This window comes from Sinocyclocheilus grahami, unplaced genomic scaffold (assembly GCF_001515645.1).
Source record: "Sinocyclocheilus grahami isolate Dianchi unplaced genomic scaffold, SAMN03320097.WGS_v1.1 scaffold307.1, whole genome shotgun sequence".
Taxonomy (NCBI): domain Eukaryota; kingdom Metazoa; phylum Chordata; class Actinopteri; order Cypriniformes; family Cyprinidae; genus Sinocyclocheilus; species Sinocyclocheilus grahami.
In genome coordinates this window covers 404,540-429,408 of record NW_015505486.1, presented here as the reverse complement: position 1 = coordinate 429,408, position 24,869 = coordinate 404,540, and the positions used below count along the sequence as shown (strand labels likewise).

General features: G+C 35.2%; 2 protein-coding genes across 3 annotated transcripts in view; one reads left to right on the top strand and one right to left on the bottom strand.

Moving 5' to 3' along the window:
• Positions 1-24,869, top strand: part of LOC107601580 (coronin-7-like) — a 164,555-nt gene that overhangs the window by 94,632 nt on the left and 45,054 nt on the right. The gene's annotated exons all lie outside the window — the stretch shown is intronic.
• Positions 4,309-24,788, bottom strand: LOC107601582 (vasorin-like). The gene is made up of 2 exons (XM_016293819.1): positions 24,753-24,788; positions 4,309-7,761 (listed from the first exon to the last, which is right to left on the bottom strand). The coding sequence occupies exon 2, from the start codon at positions 7,731-7,733 to the stop codon at positions 5,730-5,732; it is 2,004 nt and encodes a 667-aa protein (XP_016149305.1). The 5' UTR covers positions 7,734-7,761; positions 24,753-24,788; the 3' UTR covers positions 4,309-5,729.

The window sequence follows — 24,869 nt, the reverse complement described above, 5'->3', positions numbered from 1 at the left end:
TCAGGTGATCCGGTTTCAGGTGATCTGGTTTCAGGATCTGCAACCGCAGCATGAACGGTCATATCAGAATTCATGCGACTTCTACGTCACTCTAGATTTACATTTTTCATTATTCTGTGCTGATGACAGACACTTCCCGTATGTAAGATTTTACATACTCAAAGTTATCAAGACAGTTGCGAAAGGTAATCAGTGGAAGTACAGTGATGTGTCAGAGCTCATAAGTATTACAGTGACAACTCTATATACAAGAAAACATGAGGGCCCCTTATCATAAAAGTTTCAAAACTCTGCTCTCTGTTGTCCCATCCTTGTGATCCGGTCTCAGGTGATCCGGTCTCAGGTGATCCGGTCTCAGGTGATCCGGTCTCAGGTGATCCGGTCTCAGGTGATCCGGTTTCAGGTGATACGGTTTCAGGTGATACGGTTTCAGGTGATCCAGTCTCAGGTGATCCAGTCTCAGGTGATCCGGTTTCAGATGATCCGGTCTTAGGTGATCCAGTCTCAGGTGATCCGGTTTCCATTTTTTTTCTTAACTTTATTGTAAAGCTTTACCAATTTAATTGTTCTCTCTTTTAAGGAAACGGTGAAAATGTCAGAGAATTAACTAAATTAAAATAGTATAAACTGATTTGATTGGACACCCATTTTTATGATCAAATTGAATAAAACCATAAAGCACTGAATAAAAAAAAAATGGCTTTAGAGGAAAACTGATCTGAATGTTTGGAAAGCCTGTTCATATGGACTTTGTGGAACAGTTTTGGTGTAATAGACATCAACATATAGTGACACGATGAGATAGATGTTAATACCATTATAGCAGGTCAATGTTGTTGGCCAACACTCAAACACTAAAATTATTGGAGCACGTTTGTAAAATTGTTGTTCATTTAGTGGCTGGAAACCTTAGTCTGCTAAGTGGACGTCCCTCCAGAAGCGTCTCCGGGATCCAGCACCTCTGAGGTTTGAGCATTAGTATCCCAGCTCATTTTCCTCTCATGCCTTTATTCCTCTCCATCGTTCAGTGAAATCCCCCTCCATCCTTCTCTTTCACATTTGCGGTTCATAATATCCACAGGCCTCATGCGGAGCTCAGTGTTCACTGCATTCTTCTGTCATTATTCTTTCATTTTCTCTATTTTTCTTCATCATTCCAGTCTTCCCAGTCCCCATCTTCTGTATCTGCCATGCTAGCGTCAGCATTCCTGTGGTCCGTGGCCCCGGGGCCGGATTCAAACCCTACGAGAAGACAATCTGTACAACTCAAGCGCCTTTCAGAGTCTATGCAGGGGTGTATATATGGGGGGAAATGTCTTTATTTGAGAGACGTCTCTATTTTGGTATCTTCAGAAGAGCTTGAGCTGCTGGTGAACTGGCCTGTGTGGTTTTGCTGCAGGAAATCTGATAAGAGCACAGGCAGAATCTCCTCCAGCGTAACCGTGAGTCGTGTGATGTGGTGGGATGTTGAGGTCTGTTTTCCCGCTACTGTGTCACACACATCAAACAACAGCCTCAGGTCTCAAAGGACAGAATAGATAGTGATAGATTGTTGCTTTGCCTTTTTTAGGCCAAACTCCAAGCCTGTTAGCAGGGAATGTGCTCTTTTTGCAAATGGTGTGTTGTATAAGTGGGGGTTTTTTCTTCGTTTTTATGCAAAATTACTCACAAGTTAGTACATATAATCATTAAAACAATATATATTCTTATAAAACTTGAGCTATTTTGCATTAAACTAACTGGTACTCTGCGTTCACATAGTTCACATATATGTTTCAGTCTTTGAGTAACTTTGCTTATTTTTGTTTAGCAATGAGATTCATTTTTCTTTGCGTGAAACTGAAAAGCTAAATTAAAATGTAAATATTAGATGGAAAACCTAAAACTTAAAAAAAACTGCATTGGCAACTAACTGAAAAAAGCTTAATTTAAAGTACTAAAAATTAATACAACTAAAATTAAAATAAATAATAAAGCTAAATAGAAATATTGCAAAAACATCTAAAACTAATGGCAATAACAAATGAAATCTGTTAGTAGTAATATGAAGTACTAATATTAATAAAACTAAAGCTGAATTAAAAATTATATTGCAAAAAAAACTAAATGGCAATAAAACTAAAGGCAATAACTGAAGTAAAATATTTAATTTGAAGTACTGAAATAATAGAACTAAAGCTGAAATCAAATAAAGCTAAATATAAATATTACCAAAAAAACTGAATACTGTCAATAACTGAAAATAAGTTGAATTTGAAGAACAACAAAAAAAAGCTGAAATAAAAATCTAAATAGAAATATCACAGAAGAAGAATACAAAAAGCTAATGGCAATAACTGAAATACAATAAGTTGAATTTGAAGTACTAAAATTATTCAAAGTAAATCTAAAATAAAAATGAAGCGAAATAGTTTTTTTTGTCTAATATTTCTAATAAAAAAAATTATAGTACATTACAAAATATATAAATAATACTAAAATAATGCTCCCTGGTGCCAGTTATTGGTGCAATAAGTGTACACAATAAATTGAAATTATATTGGTTTTATTGATATCTGTGTTTTTATTTAAATATTAAATTTTTCTGCCTATTTTACAATTTACTGTAGTATCCCAAAACAGTTAGGAGGTTAGATCTTTCCTTCACTAGACTTATTTTTCATAATTCAGTCTTTTTTAAAGCGAATTTTAAAAGCTATATTTATCTGTCCTAATGCACATTATAACTTCATGATGTCTACATTCTTAAGGTGGCATACAATCTTTTCATTTGAGTTTTTAGTGCTTTTTTAATTTTCTCCGAAGTAATATACAGGGTAATATACAGTATTTTTGTGGTTACTGGACAAAAAATAATTATGGGCTTATTGCTTGTTATACGGCCTCTGCATCCCTAAACAGTAAATCTATCCCTCACAGCCTCTTTATCATTAAATATGCCATTTACCTGACTGAGGTTCATGCTCATGTTTGTACCGGAAGATTTGCTGTTACAGTAGAGCATCTATGGCAAGAATGAGGCATTAACCAGGACAAAAATGTGAGGGGGGGGGGCTCTTTTCATAAGAAACACGACCCTGTGTTAAGGCCTGGCGTCATCACTCTAGAACTGAGTTTGGAAATGAAACCTCTGCAGCTTGACTTAAAAAAAAAACGAGCAGAACAATATTTACTCAGCAGTAATTTTCTGTGGAATTTTTGGAATATAATTTGAAAAAGTCAGCTCGGGTGTCTACAATAGGCCCTTTGAGCCGCTCAGTTTGAGTCTAGCTTTGGAGCGCGGCCAGAGGACCAGCTCTCTTAAAATCACAGAATAAAGGAGGCCTTTTATTGAAAAGCTGGAAAGCAGACGCACATACACACACACATTTAGCTGCCCACCGCCGTCCATACACACACGCGCCTGTTCCTCTGACTGACGTGTGCTTGTACGCTTTCTGGCCAAATTTGCCTCCATCTGATGCCTTGGCTGTTGTTCTCTCGCTGTGTGAGCATTTTTGTTGTTTTTAATGGTTTGACATGATTGTGCTCATTACAAATGGAAATGCTATTAGTGCTGGACAGCGGTGGGCTGTTTTATGTGTTTGTGTCGTTAAACAGGTTTAATATACAACAGATTGCAGCTGGATGCTTGCAGATAAGCAGACTTTGAAGGTGGTGTGAGCGTTTGCTGCAAACCGTCCAAATGTACCTGTAAAACAGGTGGGTGGTCAGTCTAAGGATGTGCGTATTAACAAACAATGCTCATTAGCTTCAGTCCAGTGACGTAGATGGAGGCCAAACGGCACCTATTGGATTTGGCGATCGTTTGTTTTTAATAAAAATTCCTGTTTACCTCAAGCTTTCTCCATAAAGGGAAAATCTATTACCTTTCCCTGGCACTCAAACCCTAAAATTCCTCATAAAAGTTTGCTTTGGGTGGCGCGCTTGCAGATGGTTTTGAGGATGCTAGTGCTCTCTCTCAGTGTGCAAACTCCTCTGGAGAGAAGAAAAAAAAACATTTGTTTTGTCTCTAAAATCTTATTACCAAAAACACATTAAATGCATTCAACGTCAGTGAATCTAATTGACTCTGCTGTTAATCAGACCAGCTAGCTTGAGCGAGAAACAGAATATGAAACTGTAGTTTAATTATTTTTTTTTATTTTCTTTTCAGCTTTTTGAAAATACGTATCGTACATATACACACACCTCCATATAGACAAAAAAAAAGTATAAAAAAGAGCTTCCCAAATTAAATAGGGAAAATTAGAGGCAGATCTTCTCAAAAATATTCACAAATATTCTCAATACTTCACACTGCTGAGATTTTTTTTTTCCAGTTTGGATATTCCAACAACAACAACAACAAGAATATTTTCAATTGCAAATCCTCCTCCTTTTAAGCTGAAGGTTTCAGATGCTCTAAAACAATTTATTTTTTACTTTTTACAAATAGGAAACACCATTTGACAGGTTGTAGAACAAGTGCTAAAATACTAACACATTTCCTCACAGAGGTAAATCAGCACAGCTTCCCACTGTCTCTTCTGAGTTTGGCATTTTATGGTAAACTTTAAGATTCTTAAATTTCTTAAATTAAACCGAGTCAACAGTGACTGCCTGGATTGTGTTTAGGTTGTTTTATGCTCTTTCATTATATCTTGCACGTGAATGGTAAACTCTGGAGAGTTGGAGTGCGTGTTTTTAGATTGGTTTAAATATGTTTGCTGTTTTAGACTGCTAATATTTAAACCTATCCAAACATATGCTTTAGTGTTTTTGAACAAGTAAACCTGTCTTAAGGCAAAATGGTGTTGACTGCAAGTGACTGGAAATCTCTGACAAGTAGCCTAAATAGTGTAAAGGCTAATTTTGCAGATTGGTCTAGGAAACAACCCCTTTTTTTGGTATATAAATAAATAATTTAAAAGATCCCACCAGTCTGTAGCTTCCAATTATATATTTCAAGCCTAATTTGTGTTTACAACAGAGCATAATATGTATTAATCTGCTTTTGAATCAGCCATCTTCCTGTTCAACCTTAGTTTAGTCTCTTTTTCTGAGGGTAAAAGGGGATAGGGGCTAACAAATAGAGGAGGGATTTAGTTTCAAGTCTGGATAGACTTTCAACTGCTTAGACAGTCTGCCATTTCCAAAATAAAGCCTTTGATTCACTTGGTGGTACAAGTAAATTTTAATCTCCAAAGTTTTTAATCTGGTGTTTTGTCTGCTTTTTAAATCACGAAGTATGAGGTGGGGGAAGAGCAGCCGCCTGGAAACAGTCACATATTTGTACAAAAACATTTACAAAAAAGGTACAAATATAAAACAAAGAAACAATGTGTATCAGTTAGACAAAGCATCATAAGAGTCAGCCTCGTGACTTAAGTCCATATCTTCAATTACCCACTCACATGTAGGGTTTAAGGTTCACAGTTAGTGCAGCTCCTAACAGTTGCAAACAGGTGCTACATTTTTTCAGTCAGCCATATGCCCTTTGTACAATTGGCAGCCATTTTAAAATGCACCAAAATCTTTGGTTGAAAGTTTGGCATGTAAAGTCTTTCAGATGATAAAAGGCACTTAGGAGGATGTCATTTTGACAGAAATGCCCTTACAGGATTGCACCAGGAATCACCTAAATTCCACCGTCTCTTTACAAAGAACCTGGTGGCTGATCATGGTGGTACCTTGTAAGGCCATATTGTTCATGCTTTACCATGCAAGACACAAACCTTTTGCAATTATCAGAAATATGAGGGTTTCAAACTGTTCTTGTTGTTGTTCGCAGTACAGTGATCCTGCATGAGGGGTACCTCGTAGTCCAAGCCACCGTTCTGTGTTGTTGATGGACAGGAGATAATCTCTTGCTTTTGGGGTAGCTCCCCATTTTCCAGACCCTCCAGCTCCAGCTGTGACGGATCACATTCTAAGTCCAGGTGTCCCTTTGCTTTCTTTTTGTGCATGTAGCAAGCTACCCCAACAGCCACGGCTACTAGGACTAGCAGAAGAAGGATGGCGACTGCAGGGATGAGCATTGTAGAGAGCTTTGGGTCCTCCCGTTGTGCTCCAGTGGGAGTTAGCTGCTGACTGATTGTCTGGGTTTCTATGCATACTCTGTCCACATCCCCGGGTTCACCCAATGGACTGGCACATACAGAATACGTCGAGTTCGGCTGAAGTCCACGGATTGTGTATTCTGGGTAACTGGGCGGAATGTTGAGGTGCTTGGCACGTTTATCCAGACCAGAAAGGTTCTTGTAAGTTAACTTAACGCCACGGATTTGGGGGTGCATATCGATGTACCGGTGAAGGTCTAAGAGTATTGAGGAGCTAGTTATCAATGTTGCTGTTATTTCAGGTTCTGGTACAGTAGGGTCCTCATGGGGTAGTGGGTCTTCCTCTTTTTCACAGTATCTCCCCAATGTTCCTGGTAGACAAATGCAGTCCAAACGTCCTTTGTTGTCCAGCCAACATGTTCCTCCATTTAGGCAGATATTGGGTGGGCAAAAGGTTGATCTTAGGTCAGGGTCGATAGTCGAACTTGGGGTGGGCGGTGGAGGGGCATTGCCGGTTTCCGTAGAGGGGTTATCACTAGGTTTGGCAGGGAGGACTGCATGAGTGGTACTTGGTAAATTGGTGACCGGGGCAGGAGGTACTGCAGTGGTCTTTACTGTCCGAGTCATAACAGTTGTGGTAATCGGACATCCGAATTCTCGGTGCGAGAGCCTCTCCAGCACCTTCCCGGAATTGAAAGGAGGAAAGTGGCAGCGTGTCTCTTCCGTCCTACCCAACTGAATTTGCTTGATTCGCAGCCAACTAGGAAACCAAGCCAGATTGCAAAGGCAGTTGAAAGGGTTTTCCGCAACGGTCAGTCTTTGTAAGTGAGGAAAGAGCTGGGTTAAGGTCTCCGGCAACCCTTGCAAGCTTAGATTGCTGATATCCAGCTCCTGAAGCTCTGAGAGTTTCTCAAAGTCCTCCCATTTCACAGGTCCCATGGGATTCCCAGCCAAACTCAGAGAAACCAAGCCTCTTGCCTCCCGCAGTACCCCTGGAAAAGTTGTTAACTGGTTGTTGGAGATGTCAAGCTCGTGGAGGTTCTTGAAGCTTCCCAAGAGCTCCTCATCCAGACTGCTAAGCCCCAGCCCACCCAGTTTTAATGACTCCAACTTGGGTGTCTGGAGGTCATTTGGCCCCGGTGATGGGATGCTGTTGAACCGTAAGTCTAGCAGAAGCAGATGGGGCATTTTCAGGGCAGGCATTATTGTCAGTTGGTTACCTTGCAGCTTGAGCTCCAGCAGCTGCTGTAGGCCATCAAAAGCAGCAGGATGGATGCTCTCTATGAGGTTGCTGTATAGATATAACCTCTCCAGATGCTCCAGTCCAGCAAAGCTGTCCTTGTATATGTGGACGATCTGGTTAGCCGACAGGTCCAGGTTGTGGAGAGAGGACAGGGGTTCAAACACACAATCTGGCAGTTCGGTCAACTTGTTCTGGCTTAAATCCAACATCTCTAGGTTTTCCAGCTCAAGAAAGTCCTCTTGGGAAAGGGACTCAATGCCGTTCTTAAACACATAGAGATTTTTAGTCGTTGTGGGTACTTCGCTGGGCATTTTAATTTCTTTGCGGCTAAAGCAGAATATGGAGTCTTGGAATTGGCAGGTACAGTCCTTCGGACAGGAGTTGGCCGATGCCAGGAACAAGTGTTGATAGAAGAGTAGGGGCAGCAGTAGAGGGAGGCAGGGCTTCATGTTGCTGCCTACATTCACCCCTTCAAGCCTGCAATGCAACAAGAAAACAAAGTAAACATTTGCACGATTAACTTCACATTGTATTTTTTTTTACTTTGAAACATTTAAACATACACCTGTCTTGAACTTTGACTGAGTTTAGAAATGGCATGAATCAACGATCAAACCTTTAAAGTAAATTGTCAAGGGTTGAGCGATTGGTAAAGTTACCATTTTGTTTATAACATCCTCTTAGCAAATTCAAGGCGTACTGCAGTACATGCCATGGTGTTTGTTTCTCTGCTTTCCCGAGTCTATGAGGTCAGCCTTTTTATGTGGCCAAGTAAAAGGCTTGCTTTAGACCAAGTGATTTTAAAGGTGATGAAAGGCGAGGTCTTTTGACATGGTTGTATTCAAACAATAGTTTGTGGTAGTGACTTACAGGCCTGTTGGAACATCATACTGGACTTAAAAGTGATGTTGACTTAATTTTTATTTATCAAAAAAAAAAATTATAATTTAATAATGCTATTTGATGTAAACTTCAGCAGATTTTGAAATGATACTCTATTTTTCATAATTCATGGTGCTTAAATTAACATTTAAAACAATTGATTCGAGTTGGGGTACTTGGACTCGGGACTTGGACTGCAATTGTGAATGAACTTGGACTCTGACATATTCTCTGACCCAACGCTACAATTGATTGTAGTTCTTAGTGTTTAATTTGGAATTTATTTTAAACAAAATTGAATGATATTTGAATTAGTGCATCTCTAATTGTAGCTGTTTGCTGGACATTTGGATCCATCATTGTTTTCAGCACACATACAGAATCACTGTTGCACATTGTGACCTTAGAGAGGCTTTTTGGGAGTGATTTGTACATTTTGTGTCTTTCTACAAACATTCAGTCATTTCATATTCATCAGTTTCATATTGAGATCTAGAGATGCACTGGTGTGTGCCAGTAACAGTCAAGTGTGTCTCAAATTTTTACAAAGGTTTGACCACCAGACACAGAGTTCATCAGATGAGCTCAGACACCTTTAGGGAGGAACGTGAGAGTCGGGGAGGAGAGCAAGAACAAGAAAGATAAAGAGCTATGAAGCCGAGAGACTAAAGTGAGCTGGGGAAATGGTTTATCATCTGCTGTGAGATCAGTCGCTGCCGTATCTGGCCTTGAAAGGAGGGGTGGTGACGTTTCGTTCTTCCTCATGATTTTCCTCCTCCTGCTTCTCTCCGGGACAGTGTGGGGGGTTTTTATATTAGAAGTTCATGCTGAGGTGAAATTCCCTCACTCTGTTTTATTGGATAGTACAGAGAGATAGTAGGATCATTATGTTCCCTCCTGCTGCATTATTGAAGCATCACTCTCGTTGCCCTGCTGCTGATCCCCGTGTTGTTCTGCAGTTATTTACAATAGGACATATCTCAGAATCAAGTTTGCTTTTTTTAGGCGTATTTTATTCTGTGTTGGCTGACAGAAAGTTGCTAGTATTCTTGTGAGGTCAGTGCAAGTTTATAAAGATCTTTTTAATGATATATTTAATGATGATTTAAGGTGCATTCGTGCAGACAGTGACTGGAAATCATGCATTTTTAATGAGAATGGGTTCTTAGATGTGACATGAACGACAGTGACCAGTTGTAGTATTATTTTAGTATCATTCTATTATAGCATTTATTAATTAATTTTAATAATTTTATTTAGAATTTTTAGTTTTCAGTTTTCATTTTAAGTTTTAGTAATTTTATGTGCTTTTGACATTTTTAATAGTTTTTAATATTATTATAATATAACAATATTTCACCTTTATTTGCTAATATTTAAATAAACAAATATTAATATTTTTAGTGGTTTTAAATAGTTTCAGGTTCATTACAGTCAACTAAACCATAAAATGTTTTAAATAAAAACCTTAAATTATGTCAGCTAGGTGCCAAGGCAACATTTAAAAAAAAAAAAATAATAATAATTGTTTAACTTAATGTACTAAAATAACGTAAACTTAAAATGAAACTAAAATACAAAAATTAATGAAAGAAATATAGACATATTAAAAAACAAACAAAAACACTAATAAAAAAAAACAAAAACACAACACAATTACTCAAACTGTAACCAAAAAAAAAATGTTATTTTTTATTTATTCTTTAATTTTACAGTGATACTATGGTACTATATATCTTTTTGTACATGTAATACAAACACAAGACAACATGAGTCACTTCCCCAAACCTCACGATACCAGTTTGTATGTGTTGAGGAAACTGTAATCCTTACATCACCACCGTCAGCAGCACATGGTTTCTTAAGTTCAGCCAGGGACAGTCATCCCAAGAGAGAGATGATTTGCTTGTCTTTTGTCATTTTTTTCCCTCTCTGTCTAAAAAGCAGTGGAGCAGGTTCATTCCTGCTGCTGCTGCGTCCCATTGACTTGCTGGCTGTGATGCAAGCGTCTGTCTTTTGACACTGGCTTTAGTCGACGCTCAGTGCAAATAAAGCAGGGAAAAAAAGCTCAGGCCCGCAGCCAAGCACACGCATACTTTTATGAAACTAATCCTCAGCTTATTATGTGTGCGCTGTTTTGGTCCGTCTGCATTTTTTCCTATTTAATGAAACTTTTTCTCGGCACAAAAGCGAAAAAATGTGTCTGAAATGTCAGTACTTGGAAAGAAGATCACATAAGGTTCAGAAAGGCATGAAAGACGGTGTTTTGTTATGTACGTTCACTGATATTGATTTTCTGTTTTGGCACCGTATATTGTTGTAGTAATGATATTGAATAGCTGTGATCTATCTTGTTGGAATCGACAAGATCTTACAACGGGGTGAGTGAAAGAGTAACACATGCACCGTTTCCTTCACCCACAGCTCTCCATTCAGCGATGCGTGGCGCTTCACAGTCCGTGAGAGCTGATTAGTTGTTTTACTGCAGGCAGTGATGGGGAAAAAACACGCAGACCTTCCAGATAGCCCGATAACAGGTGGAGCGCAGTGCGCTTTATGGGCAGTTAATCATGAGGGGGTCGGAGGTCACCCCTGTCCCATGGTGTTTGGCTCTCAGAGTATCGTGGGAATGTCCTCAATTGAATTTGTGCGATATCAGAGGTAGACCAAATAAATGAAGAAAGCAGAAATGTTTTTAGAAGTGCTATTGCTCATTTTTAGGGTTTATGATAACTGTTTATGAGCACTGAAGAAAGCATGGGCTGAACCGTCTGCTCTTTGATCTGTTTTTAATACACTTGCACTTCTGTCACTTTTGCATATGGATAATAAAAACTACATTTTTGAGAGACCTTTTTTGGTCTGATTGAAAAATCTTTACAAATTCAGTGACTTGTAGGGCTTATGATATCCATATGTAAATTGTAATTTATTTAAAATGTTATTGATTTGATTATTATTATTATTGTTAATAATAATAATTTTATATATTCTAATATAAATAATATAAAAATTGCATTATTATTAGTAGTAGTATTATAAATTTAATTATTATAATAATGTATATTATTTTAAAATATTATTATTAGCATTTTATTTTATTATAATAATATTATTTATTATATTATTATTATATATTATTTATAATATGATATATAATATTATTATATTATTAATTCATAATATTATTATTATTATTATTTTTAATAATAATAATATTTATCATATTAAATAATTTATTATAATCTAATTAACATTATTATTATTATTGTTAATAATAATAATAATTGTATATATTCTAATATAAATAATATAAAAATTGCATAATTATTATTATTAGTAATATTATAAATTTAATTATGGGGGTCGGAGGTCACCCCTGTCCCATGGTGTTTGGCTCTCAGAGTATCGTGGGAATGTCCTCAATTGAATTTGTGCGATATCAGAGGTAGACCAAATAAATGAAGAAAGCAGAAATGTTTTTAGAAGTGCTATTGCTCATTTTTAGGGTTTATGATAACTGTTTATGAGCACTGAAGAAAGCATGGGCTGAACCGTCTGCTCTTTGATCTGTTTTTAATACACTTGCACTTCTGTCACTTTTGCATATGGATAATAAAAACTACATTTTTGAGAGACCTTTTTTGGTCTGATTGAAAAATCTTTACAAATTCAGTGACTTGTATGGTTTATGATATCCATATGTAAATTGTAATTTATTTAAAATGTTATTGATTTGATTATTATTATTATTGTTAATAATAATAATAATTTTATATATTCTAATATAAATAATATACAAATTGCATTATTATTAGTAGTAGTATTATACATTTAATTATTATAATAATGTATATTATTTTAAAATATTATTATTTGCATTTTATTTTTATAATAATATTATTTATTATATTATTATTATATATTATTTATAATATGATATATAATATTATTATATTATTAATTCATAATATTATTATTATTATTATTTTTAATAATAATAATATTTATCATATTAAATAATTTATTATAATCTAATTAACATTATTATTATTATTGTTAATAATAATAATAATTGTATATATTCTAATTATTTTAATAATAATACTTTTTATTATATTAAATACAATTTATTATAATCTAATTAACACAATGTGTTATTATTATTATACTGTTATTTATATTTTATTTTTATAATGAAAAATATTATGTATTATAATTGTATATTTATAATTGCTGCTGTTGTTGTATTTGAAAACATTTTATATTTAAAAAATAATTATTTATTTAAGTGTTTTGTCAAGTTTTCAAGAACCAAGATAATGTTAAGAATCCGAACTAAGATATTGCCACTGAAGAAGACGACTGAGGCACTACTAAAAGTGTGTGAGTGTGTAAGTGATGAAAATAAGGCGTAAACCAGGGGAAGACGCACAGATAAGGCAGCTGAACATCAGGGTGGTGTTTTCAAACATGAAGGGAAAGTCGATACAAGATACAAAGAAAATCAGGGACTAAGGGATGAAAGAGGCTTTCTGTGATGGATTTGCAGTCAGAGGGCAAAGTCCACTTCCAAACTAAGATATTGCCACTGAAGAAGACGACTGAGGCACTACTAAAAGTGCGTGAGTGTGTAAGTGATGAAAATAAGGCGTAAACCAGGGGAAGACGCACAGATAAGGCAGCTGAACATCAGGGTGGTGTTTTCAAACATGAAGGGAAAGTCGATACAAGATACAAAGAAAATCAGAGACTAAGGGATGAAAGAGGCTTTCTGTGATGGATTTGCAGTCAGAGGGCAAAGTCCACTTCCTTCTCTCAAGAGCACAAAGCCTTCAGAGTGAAGCGTAGTGTTTCACAGCATCATCTGACATGTGAAGAGAGACCTGCCAGACCTGATATAGGTGACCCACGATAATGAACAACCTCAGTCCTCCCTTCGTTTCACTTCGTTCTAATTATGCTATCATGATGAATTGCAATTTGTTCAGTGTAGTTGCTGGTACTCAATCCTAGTAATATTTAGTTTGACTTTGAACTATTTTTAAAGGACAGTTTAACTGTAGTTGAACTTGTGAAGCAGCAGTGGCTCTGAAGGGAAGCATCTGCAGAAAGATGAGGCTCGACGCAGGCCAGGCATAAAGATAAAGCTGTTGCTGATGTTTATCCTAGTGCGCATCCATCCAAAGCATCAGAAGAAGTGATAGTCAGCCGGCAGACAAATGCAGTGGGAGTTGAGTCTGATCTCTGATGAAGCCCCGTCCTGCGCACAGATACTCCAGCGGCTGCGTCTTATCAAACGGCTCGCAGACCTGCTCTGAGTGACTCTCCTGCTGTGTGGCTTTAGGTCAAGTCACGGACATTACAGCCAACTATCAGCTCTACATCAGAGACTTGCACATCAGCTACTGTACAGGTATTTGTATAGTTTACAGTCATTGAGCTCTTGCTAGAGTAACATACTTAAGGGTTGATTCTTTAATCCCGAGCGCCCACATCCCTTTCTCTGTGAGATGAAACCGAAAGACTTCTTGTTGGACCCCGTTACCCACAATGCACCACTACACCCCTCAACCTGACAGCATGCAGCCATAAAACACTGATCCATGGCAGCAGGAGGGAAATGATCATCTTCATACAGAAACATGTCAGTTTGCACATGCCACTTTAACAGCTACTATTTACGAGAAGAGGTTCAGTGTTATGTAATGTGACTATACCTGCCAAACCTGATGTTGTGTGTTTTTCCCTTGTGGAGTGTGTAGTAATTCAGTCGAGAAGAGAGTATTGTGTTTTAAATATAGGACAAAGGAGGCTTCAGTTCAAGTTCACTGGGTTAAACACTCACTCTGATATACTCATTTGACCACAACAAAACAACACACATCAAAGCTGAAGGTATCGCTGAGCGCTGCGCTGATTGATGACTAGGACAGTTTTGTTTTCACCAGAAGAGACGTCCATGCAAACGCCTGCGCTCTACTGCTCTCTCGTCCATGTTTTTGTGAACCGTGGCTATCATTAGTTGAAGAATGCTTTCTTTTGGTTCAGGATTTACAGCCTTGACCTGGATACGAGCTTGCCACTGCCATTGCTGTCTGCGGTGAACATAAAAGACAGTCCTGTCTGAATAAAACACTGCTCTTTTTCTGCATTGTGATGAAAGTTAAAGGAGTAGTTCGCCTAAAAATTTTAATCCATCATTCATGTCGCTCCAAACACATATGACTGATTTCTTCTGTGGAAGGAGATGTTTTCTTAAGTCTTTACCATTTTCCATACCATGACAATTATACAGTGACCATAAAACTAGTCCTTATGACTCATTCGCTGTATTCATTTTATGATATGACCTTAGAAGACTTAAAATAATATATTCATTCTTGGCGTGACAGAACAAAGTCCTTACGTGATTCAAAATCACATATATTTACATTAAGGTCTAATAATAAATAATAGTATTTTTCATGGATAAATGTTAATATACTTACATTTATATCAATAGTTTCAATGGTTTTAATTTATTAACATTTTATTTAGTCATATATATTAAAATACAGAATGATCGAATTATGTAATATTAAATCATTTAAACTTTACCAAATTGGTACATTTAATAAATATATTATTACAATTTAAATATACATTTAATTGATTAAAATTATATTTTGTCACATATTTAAATACAGTGAGACCTAATAACGAATAGAATTTGAAATATTTTTAAATTCTATCAAATTCAATATTCCTGTGTAATAAATACATTTACATTTGTATTTAATATAATTTTAATCTATTCTAATTATATTTAGTCACGTTCACATAATGATCTAATAACAAATATAATGTGAAATAATTTTAAATGTTACAAAATTAAATATTGATACATTTAATAAATATATTAAAATTTTAAATGAATATAACTGACATTTATTACAATTATTTTTTGTGACATATAAGCCAAATTGACATTATATTTTTTATTTAACATTTATTTACTTACATTTTGAATATGTATTTTTCATTTATTAAAAATATATTTAGTCACATATATTTGTGTGTATAAATACATTTGTTTGAGTGAACTATTCCTCTTAAATCCAGGCTAGCTATAATAACTTGGACAGGGACCATTAGACAAGACATAAAAGATTCATTCTACATTTTCATAAGAGTTTGGAATTGTTGCATAACTCCTTAACGGTTAGATCACCTTCAGTCATAGTGATTGCATTGAAAATGATCCCCCAGATCTTTCATGGTGGTGCTGATAACCATCTTTGCCCACAACCTCAGCCTGACACACTCATTTACGAAACAAAGAATCGACAGTGTTCGCCGTTCAATTAGCTGCTCATCTGCAGGCTGCAGGAGGCATGTCTGGACCCTGTGTTTTGGCTGCAACCGGATCTCATCAGGCCCTTTTGTTGGCGAGATGTTTTTCGAGAGAGATGTTTCACTGCAGGTGAGAGATGAGGTGCTTTCAGCCTGCTGCCGCCCTCAGGCTGCGCTAAAACACAACGCTCCAGATGTGTGCCTGCGCAGACACCCCCGGCCCGTGCCAGACTGCAGCCGGAGCGCTGCGTGCTTCTCCTGGGACTAGCCGTGTGGGCGGCCGGAAAGAAAGGGACGGACAGACTGCAGATGTCTGCCGTAGACTTTAGAGTGAGCAATCCAAAAGGAAATGGATTTACAAGCACGCGCTCTGAGGAATAAGCAGTGCTTCTGCCGCTGAGGCCAGATGTCAGGCCTCTAGCAGGCACGCACACTTGTTTTTTCACGCTTGTGTAGGTCTTGATGCATGCCTGGCCCTGATGTCAATCAGCACTGATTGATCAATGATCTCAAAGCACTGCTGTCAGCGCACCTCCATTTCACAGAGATTCTTCAGTAAGATTAGCTCTCTAAGAATCTGCTGTGTATGGAATGTATCGAAGACCATTTCTGCCTCATTAAAAAAAGTCATGCTTTGCTAAATCATAATTATGACATAGAAAGTCATAATTTGGGCATAAAAAGTAAAGTGAGAAGTCATTATGATAAAAAATGAAATCATGAGATAAAAAGTCAATTATGATGACAGTTAAGTTAAAAGTTTGAAAATTGAAATTGAGATTAAAAGTCATTAATATGAGATTAAGTCATTGACAAAAAATTTGAAATTTAGATTTTGAAATTGACAAACACTGAGTTTTGATAAAAAGTCAAAATTATGAGAGAAAGTTTAAATGACAACAAACTCAATTATGAGATAAGAAGTCATTATGAGATAAAACATTGACAAAAAAATTTAATAATGACATAAAAAGGCATAATTATGAGTTTAAATTATGACAAACTCAATTATGAGATAAAAGTCATGAGATAAAGACATTATTGTGACAAAAAAAATAATTATGAGATAAAAAGGCATAATTATGAGTTTAAATTGGGACAAACTCAATTATGAGATAAAACGTCATAATTATGACAACTTAAAATTAAGATAAAAAGTCAACATTGAAATTGTGAGATAATAAAATCATAATTGTGAGTTAAAAAGTCTACATCGACAAAATGTTGATTAAAAAGTCATTGAGATAAAAGGTCTAAATTATGACACTCAGTTATGAGAGTTTATGAGAAAAAGTTAAAATTGAGTTAAAAATCTAAACTAAAACTCAATTATGAGATAAAAAGTCATAATTATGAGTGTCTCATAGTATCTCATCATTTAATCTTTTTATCTCATATTTATAAATTAGTATCTCATAATCTTTTAATGTCATAATTATGATTTACCAATATTTTTTCTTTTGTGGCTAAAATTATGTTTCCATAGTTATGAGATACACAAGTCAGCATTCTAGATATTGTTCTTGATGTAGATTGTTAAAATCCATTTTAGAATGTCTACACTGCCATTAATCTAATTAACTAAATAACTTGCATGGTTATTATTATGGATAACTGCAATTAGATTGGAGATCATTTGAGTGGGGTTTAGGTTTGATCCACAGGGCTGCAAAGGTCAAAAGTCACTCAACGACAGGTAAACACAGGACCTTTCAGGTTTACTCGGGTTACACAAGAACATTGCTGATCTGTGGTCGCTTTTGAAGTGCACATAGCTAGCTAGCAAAGTTTGCCAGTAATGTTATTTTTCTTTCTTAAAGGACTGACAGCTTTTTGAAGCGCCGATATGACCGGGAGGCAGTCTTGAAAATAGGGCGACGTGACGTTAATGAAGCAACAAAAATTAGCAGATTAAGTGAAAACAAGTTTGTTTTTCTTAGCCCACTGATAGTTATAGATGTATAAATATAATACAGTACGACCTTGAACTATTTGAATGCCAAAAATGAACATTTTAATGCCATTTCTTTTCATGTCCTTCCCAAGCCTGCATGATTTGAAACGTAGAAGATATTTGGGGTCCAAGACATTTTCAAAATCTTCTTTTTTGCTCCACTTAAGAAAGAAAGTCACACAACAACATATGAAACGACATGAGTGTGAGTAAACGATGGCAAAACGCTGAACTGTCCCTTTAAGTGTCAGGAAGTGTTAAACATGCAGTCTTGAGGTCTGAAGTGTTAATGTGTGTGAGGCCGGCACCGGGTTTGTGGTCCCCAATGGAACGGAGAGGAAGTAGAGATGCTGTTCTCTCTAACCTCCACAGCTGTGATGGCTTTAATACAGAGAGACAACAAGCCAACTAGAAAGTTAACAGAGGATGAACTTATGTAACCCGTTGTGTGTTAAATTCGTCCATACCTCCGTGACTTCCTCGCAACTCCAAACGTTCGTTTGAAGTGACTCTACCTGTTCTGTCATTCAAACAAGCCATCGCCCGCGCTTCCTATTTATCCATTGTTTTTTGATAGCGATCGCTTAAGCAGATTGCGGCTCATGTTCTTGCAGCTTCTGTGGTTTGCAAACACACAAATCAAATAGAACCTTCACTTCTTCGTACATAACGTCGCTTGTGACGGACATCGTAGAAAGTCGCCATCAGGTGAATGCTTGGCATTCTTAGCCGTGGATGTCGTGCGTGCCGGTTTACACATGCAAACATGCTTATTGTTGGTGCAGTAGGTAAGAATGCGTGGAATCTGAAGGTGCACGAGCGTCTGAATCTCGTCACACTGACAGATGATCATTAGCCCACAATCTGCGTTATCTGCCAGTCGCACATACGGGTGACATCATGCGACAGCTACGCTACATTTAGCATCTTTTGGGTCTCTTCACGTGGTCTTTTGTGTGAAGAGAATGCTAATACAATCCCCTGTCAAGAATTATCACATTTTGCCCCAAAATCAAAAGGCAAAAAAAAAATTGCACTGTGATTATTATTTCAGGTCAGTTAAGTGCATTTTCATTGTTTTAATAAGGATTTTCATTATTGCGATACATTTGTATGTATCATTTTTATTTAAATTATTATTATCATTATATTCTTATTATTTTTTTGAATATTTCATTTTATTTTTATTTAATTAAATGTTTTATTATTATAGTAAAAATAGCATTTGTGATTTTTTTCAAATTAATTTTTTAATTAAAGACAACAAATGCTACCATGATGTATAAAAATTAGTGCTGTCAAACGATTAATCGCAATTAATCGCATCCAAAATAAAAGTTTTTGTTTAGATTATATATGTACGTGTACTGTGTATATTTATGTATATGTAAACACGCACACATACAGTATATATTTTGAAAATATTTACGTTTATACATTTCTATATTCATATTCTTATATTTTATATTATATATAAATATTTAATATATAAACATAACATATTTTTCTTAAATATATAAATGCATGTGTTTTTATTTATATAAACATAATAAATATACATAGCACAAACATATTATGTAAACAAAAACTTTTATTTTGGATGCAATTAATCGCGATTAATCATTTGACAGAGCTAATATGTAAATGTTATATATTAATAACCTTTTTCATGTTACACTAATAAAAATGAAACTATTTTGTGTAACGGGTTAAATTAGCTTAAATGTCTTGAAAATAATGCCGAAATGCATAGAATTTCCTAACAGTAGACTTTAAATATGTATAAATATACTTAAAAAATACATTTTAATTCCATAATTGAAATGTATTTTATATTAACATAACATATTCTCTTAGAAATAAAATATCTGTGAATTTTATTTTTTTATTTTTTATTTTTTTCTATATTCTATTTTCTTATTCTATATTATATTATATTATTATTAACTATATACACGTATACACTTTCTAAACATATCAATTTTATTTTTTCAATTTGACCTGCACTAGATCTTCATGAGATTTACAAAGTCACTTTTTTTAAGTGGAAATTTACTTGGTGTTCATTTTATAAATGTCACCGATCTCAGATATGAAGACCACACTCAAAACGTAATTTCTCCAGATTGTCATCAGAAGCACGTTGGCCACAGCACATGAGCACTGACTGGTCTGTTGAAAGCCAGCAGCTCATCACGACATGTAATTGTCTAGGAATGTCTTTATGTGTTACTGTTGACAGCATCGGTAAGGCTGCGTTGTTCCTCATTCCAGCCGACTGTGATATTTGCCCACCGATAACCTGCTTATGTAACGTGCTTCTTTTCCGTTGGGTGATTTTTTCGAGTCTGGTTGCCCTGGGGCCGTTTTCCAGAACGTCTTATACTTGAGGAAAAGATAAACATGCCGTGCAGATCCGTCTGTTGCCTCATGGGTTACAATAGACAGCATTGTTTGACGCGAGACCCCACAGACAGCAGAGACAGATGACAGATGCGAGATAGATGTGCCACCAGCTACGGACTGTGGTTACCATCCATGCGAGAACATCGGGACTATCAACAGGTTGCAACCTGTAACACTTTCTAGTGCTCCGGTATCCTAAAGAACACTCACAGAACCACAAAAAATGGCTTTCTATAACAGGATTTTCATTTTCCAGTACAAATAGCTAAACATTCTTAAATAAAGATACATGTATTTGAGATGCAAAATGACTGAAATCAAGTTTATATCATCTAATGTCATCAGAACAAATTAATTCAAAGGGGAAAAAAGTTAATTTTTCTTACAGTATCGGCAGATATCTCATTTGCAGTGACGTTTCTAAATTATTTTTTTTATTAATTAAAGACAGTAAACAACTATCATTTTGTATAAATAATGTCAATATTATATATTAATAATTTTTTTCATGTTACAGTAATGAAAATGACTTAATCTGTTAATGTATGCATAAATATACTAAATATATCATTTTTAGATCAATATTTTAATTACATTTAAAATATTACATAATATTATATATCATATATATTTAAGATAAATATGTATATACAGTGGGGGGAAAAAAGTATTTAGTCAGCCACCAATTGTGCAAGTTCTCCCACTTAAAAAGATGAGAGAGGCCTGTAATTTTCATCATAGGTATACCTCAACTATGAGAGACAAAATGAGAAAAAAAAATACAGAAAATCACATTGTAGGATTTTTAAAGAATTTATTTGCAAATTATGGTGGAAAATAAGTACTTGGTCAAAAATAAACTAGTCATTTTTTTATATGAAAAATATTCTTTTTGTTTATTTATGTTTATTTATATAAATTTTCATGATGTATATATAATTTCATTTTCAAAATAAATGAAATTAACTTGTACATTTTATAAATATTTGCATATTTATTTTAAGCAGAAAGTCACCGAATTCAGTTTTTATTTTTTCAGACAACAACTTTATATCTTATGCAATTTCATCTCATTTCATTTTTATGTAAAACCTCAAGTGAATGATTTAAGAATGTTTAGTATTTTGGCTTGTTTTTCTGTAAAATATGAGTATGAAAATTATTTTTGCTGTGTGCTGTAAAGCATAAAGGTGCAAAGGGAAAAGGGGGTTTCTTCTTCCTTGTTTTATAAACATTCTGCCCTGCTTTAAACATTCAATTTGAGCAATCCCACGAGCCCCTTCATCCATCAGCACGCCACGATCAGCACGCCACGATCAGCCCTCGCTCTGCTTCAGCGTGTAAGGGTTCATGTATCCGTCACATGTCACTGTGACAGTGTAAACATCGGAGCGTATATGCAGGGTGTGTGTTCACGTGCACAGCTCCGTTGTGTGTTTTTAGGTTAGGTCAATCTTCATTGTGCTGGAAGTCTGGTCTAATTCAACACCTTCGCTGTACTCTTGCGCAAACGACGGTAATGCATCGAGACAAACTTTTAGTGTTGCTCAAGCAACTTATCCAAACACGAACACACCGCGGCGTGTACACAGGGGAACTGGATATGTAGCAGAACACTCGCAGGCTTAGTGTAAAACAAATAGGAGCAGGATGTCACTATGTGCCCGAGTATCGAGTAACGCCGCTTCAGCTTTTATGCTAAACCAAAGATGTCCTGTTGACACAGATGCTTCTTCCAGAAAGGGAAGAATTTCAGACCACTTGAGACAGAATTCCTTTTAGTTACAGGAATATTTGAGTGTTTGTAAATGAACCTCACAACACATAATCGCCCCTCTCTTTCTGTTTGCCGTCTCTCTTCACTTACAGGGCTCAACAATATGGTTTGTTTTCATTTGATTTATTTTCATATTTGCTTGAAATAGAATACAGTCTATAACTTTTGTTTTTTAAATTGTTGCATACAAATGTATTATTTATTATACAGTATACCTATACAAACTGTTTAGATGCTGTCAACAATAAAGTTATTTATTTCATATTTGCTTAAAATGAATACAGTCTGTGCTTAAAATAGAACGCAAAATATATATTTTAGTTTAAAATTGTTTTATAAAAATATTTATTATTTAGTATATTTATTATATACTTATACAAACTTTATATACTGTCAAAAATAAAGTTTATATTTATTTATTTATTCATTTATTATGTTTCATATTTGCTTAGAATACAGTCTGTGCTTAAAATAGAATCCAACAAAATATATTTAATTTTAGTTTTTAACATTGTTTTATAAAAATCATTTATTATATATTATACATTTATTATTTATTATATACTTGCACAAACTTTATATACTGTCAACAAAGTTTTTATGTATTTATTTATTTATTATATTTCATATTTGCTAAAAAATAGAATAAAATAATATATTTAATTTTAGTTTTTTAAACAGTTTTATTTTTATTAAAATATATATATATATATTATATTTATATATAAATTCATAAACAAACTATTGCTGGAAATTAATGATATACGATGCAACACTTTATTGTTGAGCCCTGACTTGTGTCCAGGTCAAGAGGGAATGGAGGACACATAGTAGTGAGTGACCCCCGGGCTGTTGGGACAGGCCATGACAGGGTGAGGGGAGTAGTGTTTTATTAGCCCTTGTCCCACCTCAGGCAGTACAATACAGGAACCCCCATCATCTAAACGGGCTCAAGGCTTGACTGCTGCTACATGCTTGACCAGGCTGTGAAACGCGTATATGCTTGACTAGACACTCACTCATCTTTATACAAACACAACCACAGCTGGAGGCTTTCACTATTAACAGCTCCAGTGCACACTGGGCCTTTCAGTGCTCCAGAAGTCACTAGTCAGTCTTGTTTCTGGAAGTCTAGACTGAATCCAATGCGTTTCCAATAGTAGACGAGTAAGTTGAGTTTCAGTGCATCCCAAATCACAGCATGTTGAAGACTGTGTGCTAGTAGATCACACATGCGTGCTTTTCAGCTTATATTACCCACGATCTCTTTCTGTAAATATTTTCATTGATTTTTTTTCTCTCTTCACATTTACATTTGGCAGACACTTTGATCCGAAGTGAATTGAACCCATGGTCATGGTCTAAGCACTCTAATTTTTGAGTTACAAGACATTTAGTAATATTCAGTTACTGAGGAATGCAGTTCAGTAGACATTTTAAATGTATGAATTGAAAAATTGCAAGTTAACAATGAATAATAATGAATTTAGATGTTAACACTTACATACAGCAAGTTTGTGGTATCAAAATGCAATTTTATGGCATTGTAGTTTGTCCCAGTATTTACAAGGTTTTCCAGCTTTCTCAGAACTTCGGCTAACATTCTGGCAAGATTCTCTCAACATTATGAACAAACGCTGTAACATCAATAGAATGTTAATTGAATGTTTCTCAAACATACTCATAACCTAAAGAAAACGTTTTTAAAACATTTTTTTTTTTAAACTGGATGTTTTAAACATTCAGAAATAATGTTTTCATAACTTAATGGTTCTCTCAACGTTATGAACAAACATTCTTTCCAGTAACATTAATAGAACGTTGTCTTTAATAACATTCTTAAACATTAGCACAAAACGTTTATACATTGTCCATGGAACCTTTTTAAAAAAAAACGTTTATATTGATGTTCGCCTTACGTTTTTAAACGTTACTAACTGCTTGTTTCAACCATAATGTTTGCAAAAAGATCAAAGGGAGTATTCCCTTAATGTTTTCTTCAATTTTTGCATAACTAAGAAAAAAAATGTCTAAAACATTTGAAACAAACTGGATGTCAGACATAACATGTTCGTAACATAATGGGAACTTTAGTAAAACATTTTTGGAACATATTTCTGTTAGCTGGGTTACTACATGCTCAAATATTTGTACTTTCATAACCAGCAGAGTATGTTCTGGCAAGATTCTCTCAACATTATGAACAAACGCTGTAACATCAATAGAATGTTAATTGAATGTTTCTCAAACATACTCATAACCTAAAGAAAACGTTTTTAAAACATTTTTTTTTTTAACTGGATGTTTTAAACATTCAGAAATAATGTTTTCATAACTTAATGGTTCTCTCAACGTTATGAACAAACATTCTTTCCAGTAACATTAATAGAACGTTGTCTTTAATAACATTCTTAAACATTAGCACAAAACGTTTATACATTGTCCATGGAACCTTTTTTAAAAAAACGTTTATATTGATGTTCGCCTTACGTTTTTAAACATTACTAACTGCTTGTTTCAACCATAATGTTTGCAAAAAGATCAAAGGGAGTATTCCCTTAATGTTTTCTTCAATTTTTGCATAACTAAGAAAAAAAATGTCTAAAACATTTGAATCAAACTGGATGTCAGACATAACATGTTCGTAACTTAATGGTAACTTTAGCAAAACATTTTTGGAACATATTTCTGTTAGCTGGGTTACTACATGCTCAAATATTTGTACTTTCATAACCAGCAGAGTATGTACTTTTAGCACATAAGTATGCAAATTGAGAGCGAGTGCGCTGTATTTTTCCACTGAACCCAAAGACCCTGGTTGGCTGGTTCAGGTGTGTTCGATTAGAGTTGGAACCGAAGCTGAGCATCGCGCTTGTGTAGCTTACACACACAAACACACATTTACTTACTAGACCACTTTTCATTAAGCTCTCAATCGGATTTCAGAGGGGGTTTTATTGAGACGGGATGTTTTGTGGCTTTTCGCTATACAGCTCAAGCCAAATGTGTGGTTTTGGAAGCTGCAGCGCCAGATCGTTTATGCATGTCCTCGATTCTGGCTCCAAGCTCCAAAACGTGTCATCTGCATTCAAGACAGGTAGATGTCAGACTCACCGGGATGTGTGACGGGACGCTGTCTTGTCTTGTCTCTCCTCTTATATTCTTGTAAAAATCACTTCAATAATACTTATTTGAAACAAACTAAAAAATTTTTTACAGTGCACGTGTACT

What these genes read in the sequence shown, in the direction of transcription:
- LOC107601582 (XM_016293819.1), bottom strand. Translation starts at nt 7,733, where the DNA reads ATGAAGCCCTGCCTCCCTCTACTGCTGCCCCTACTCTTCTATCAACAC.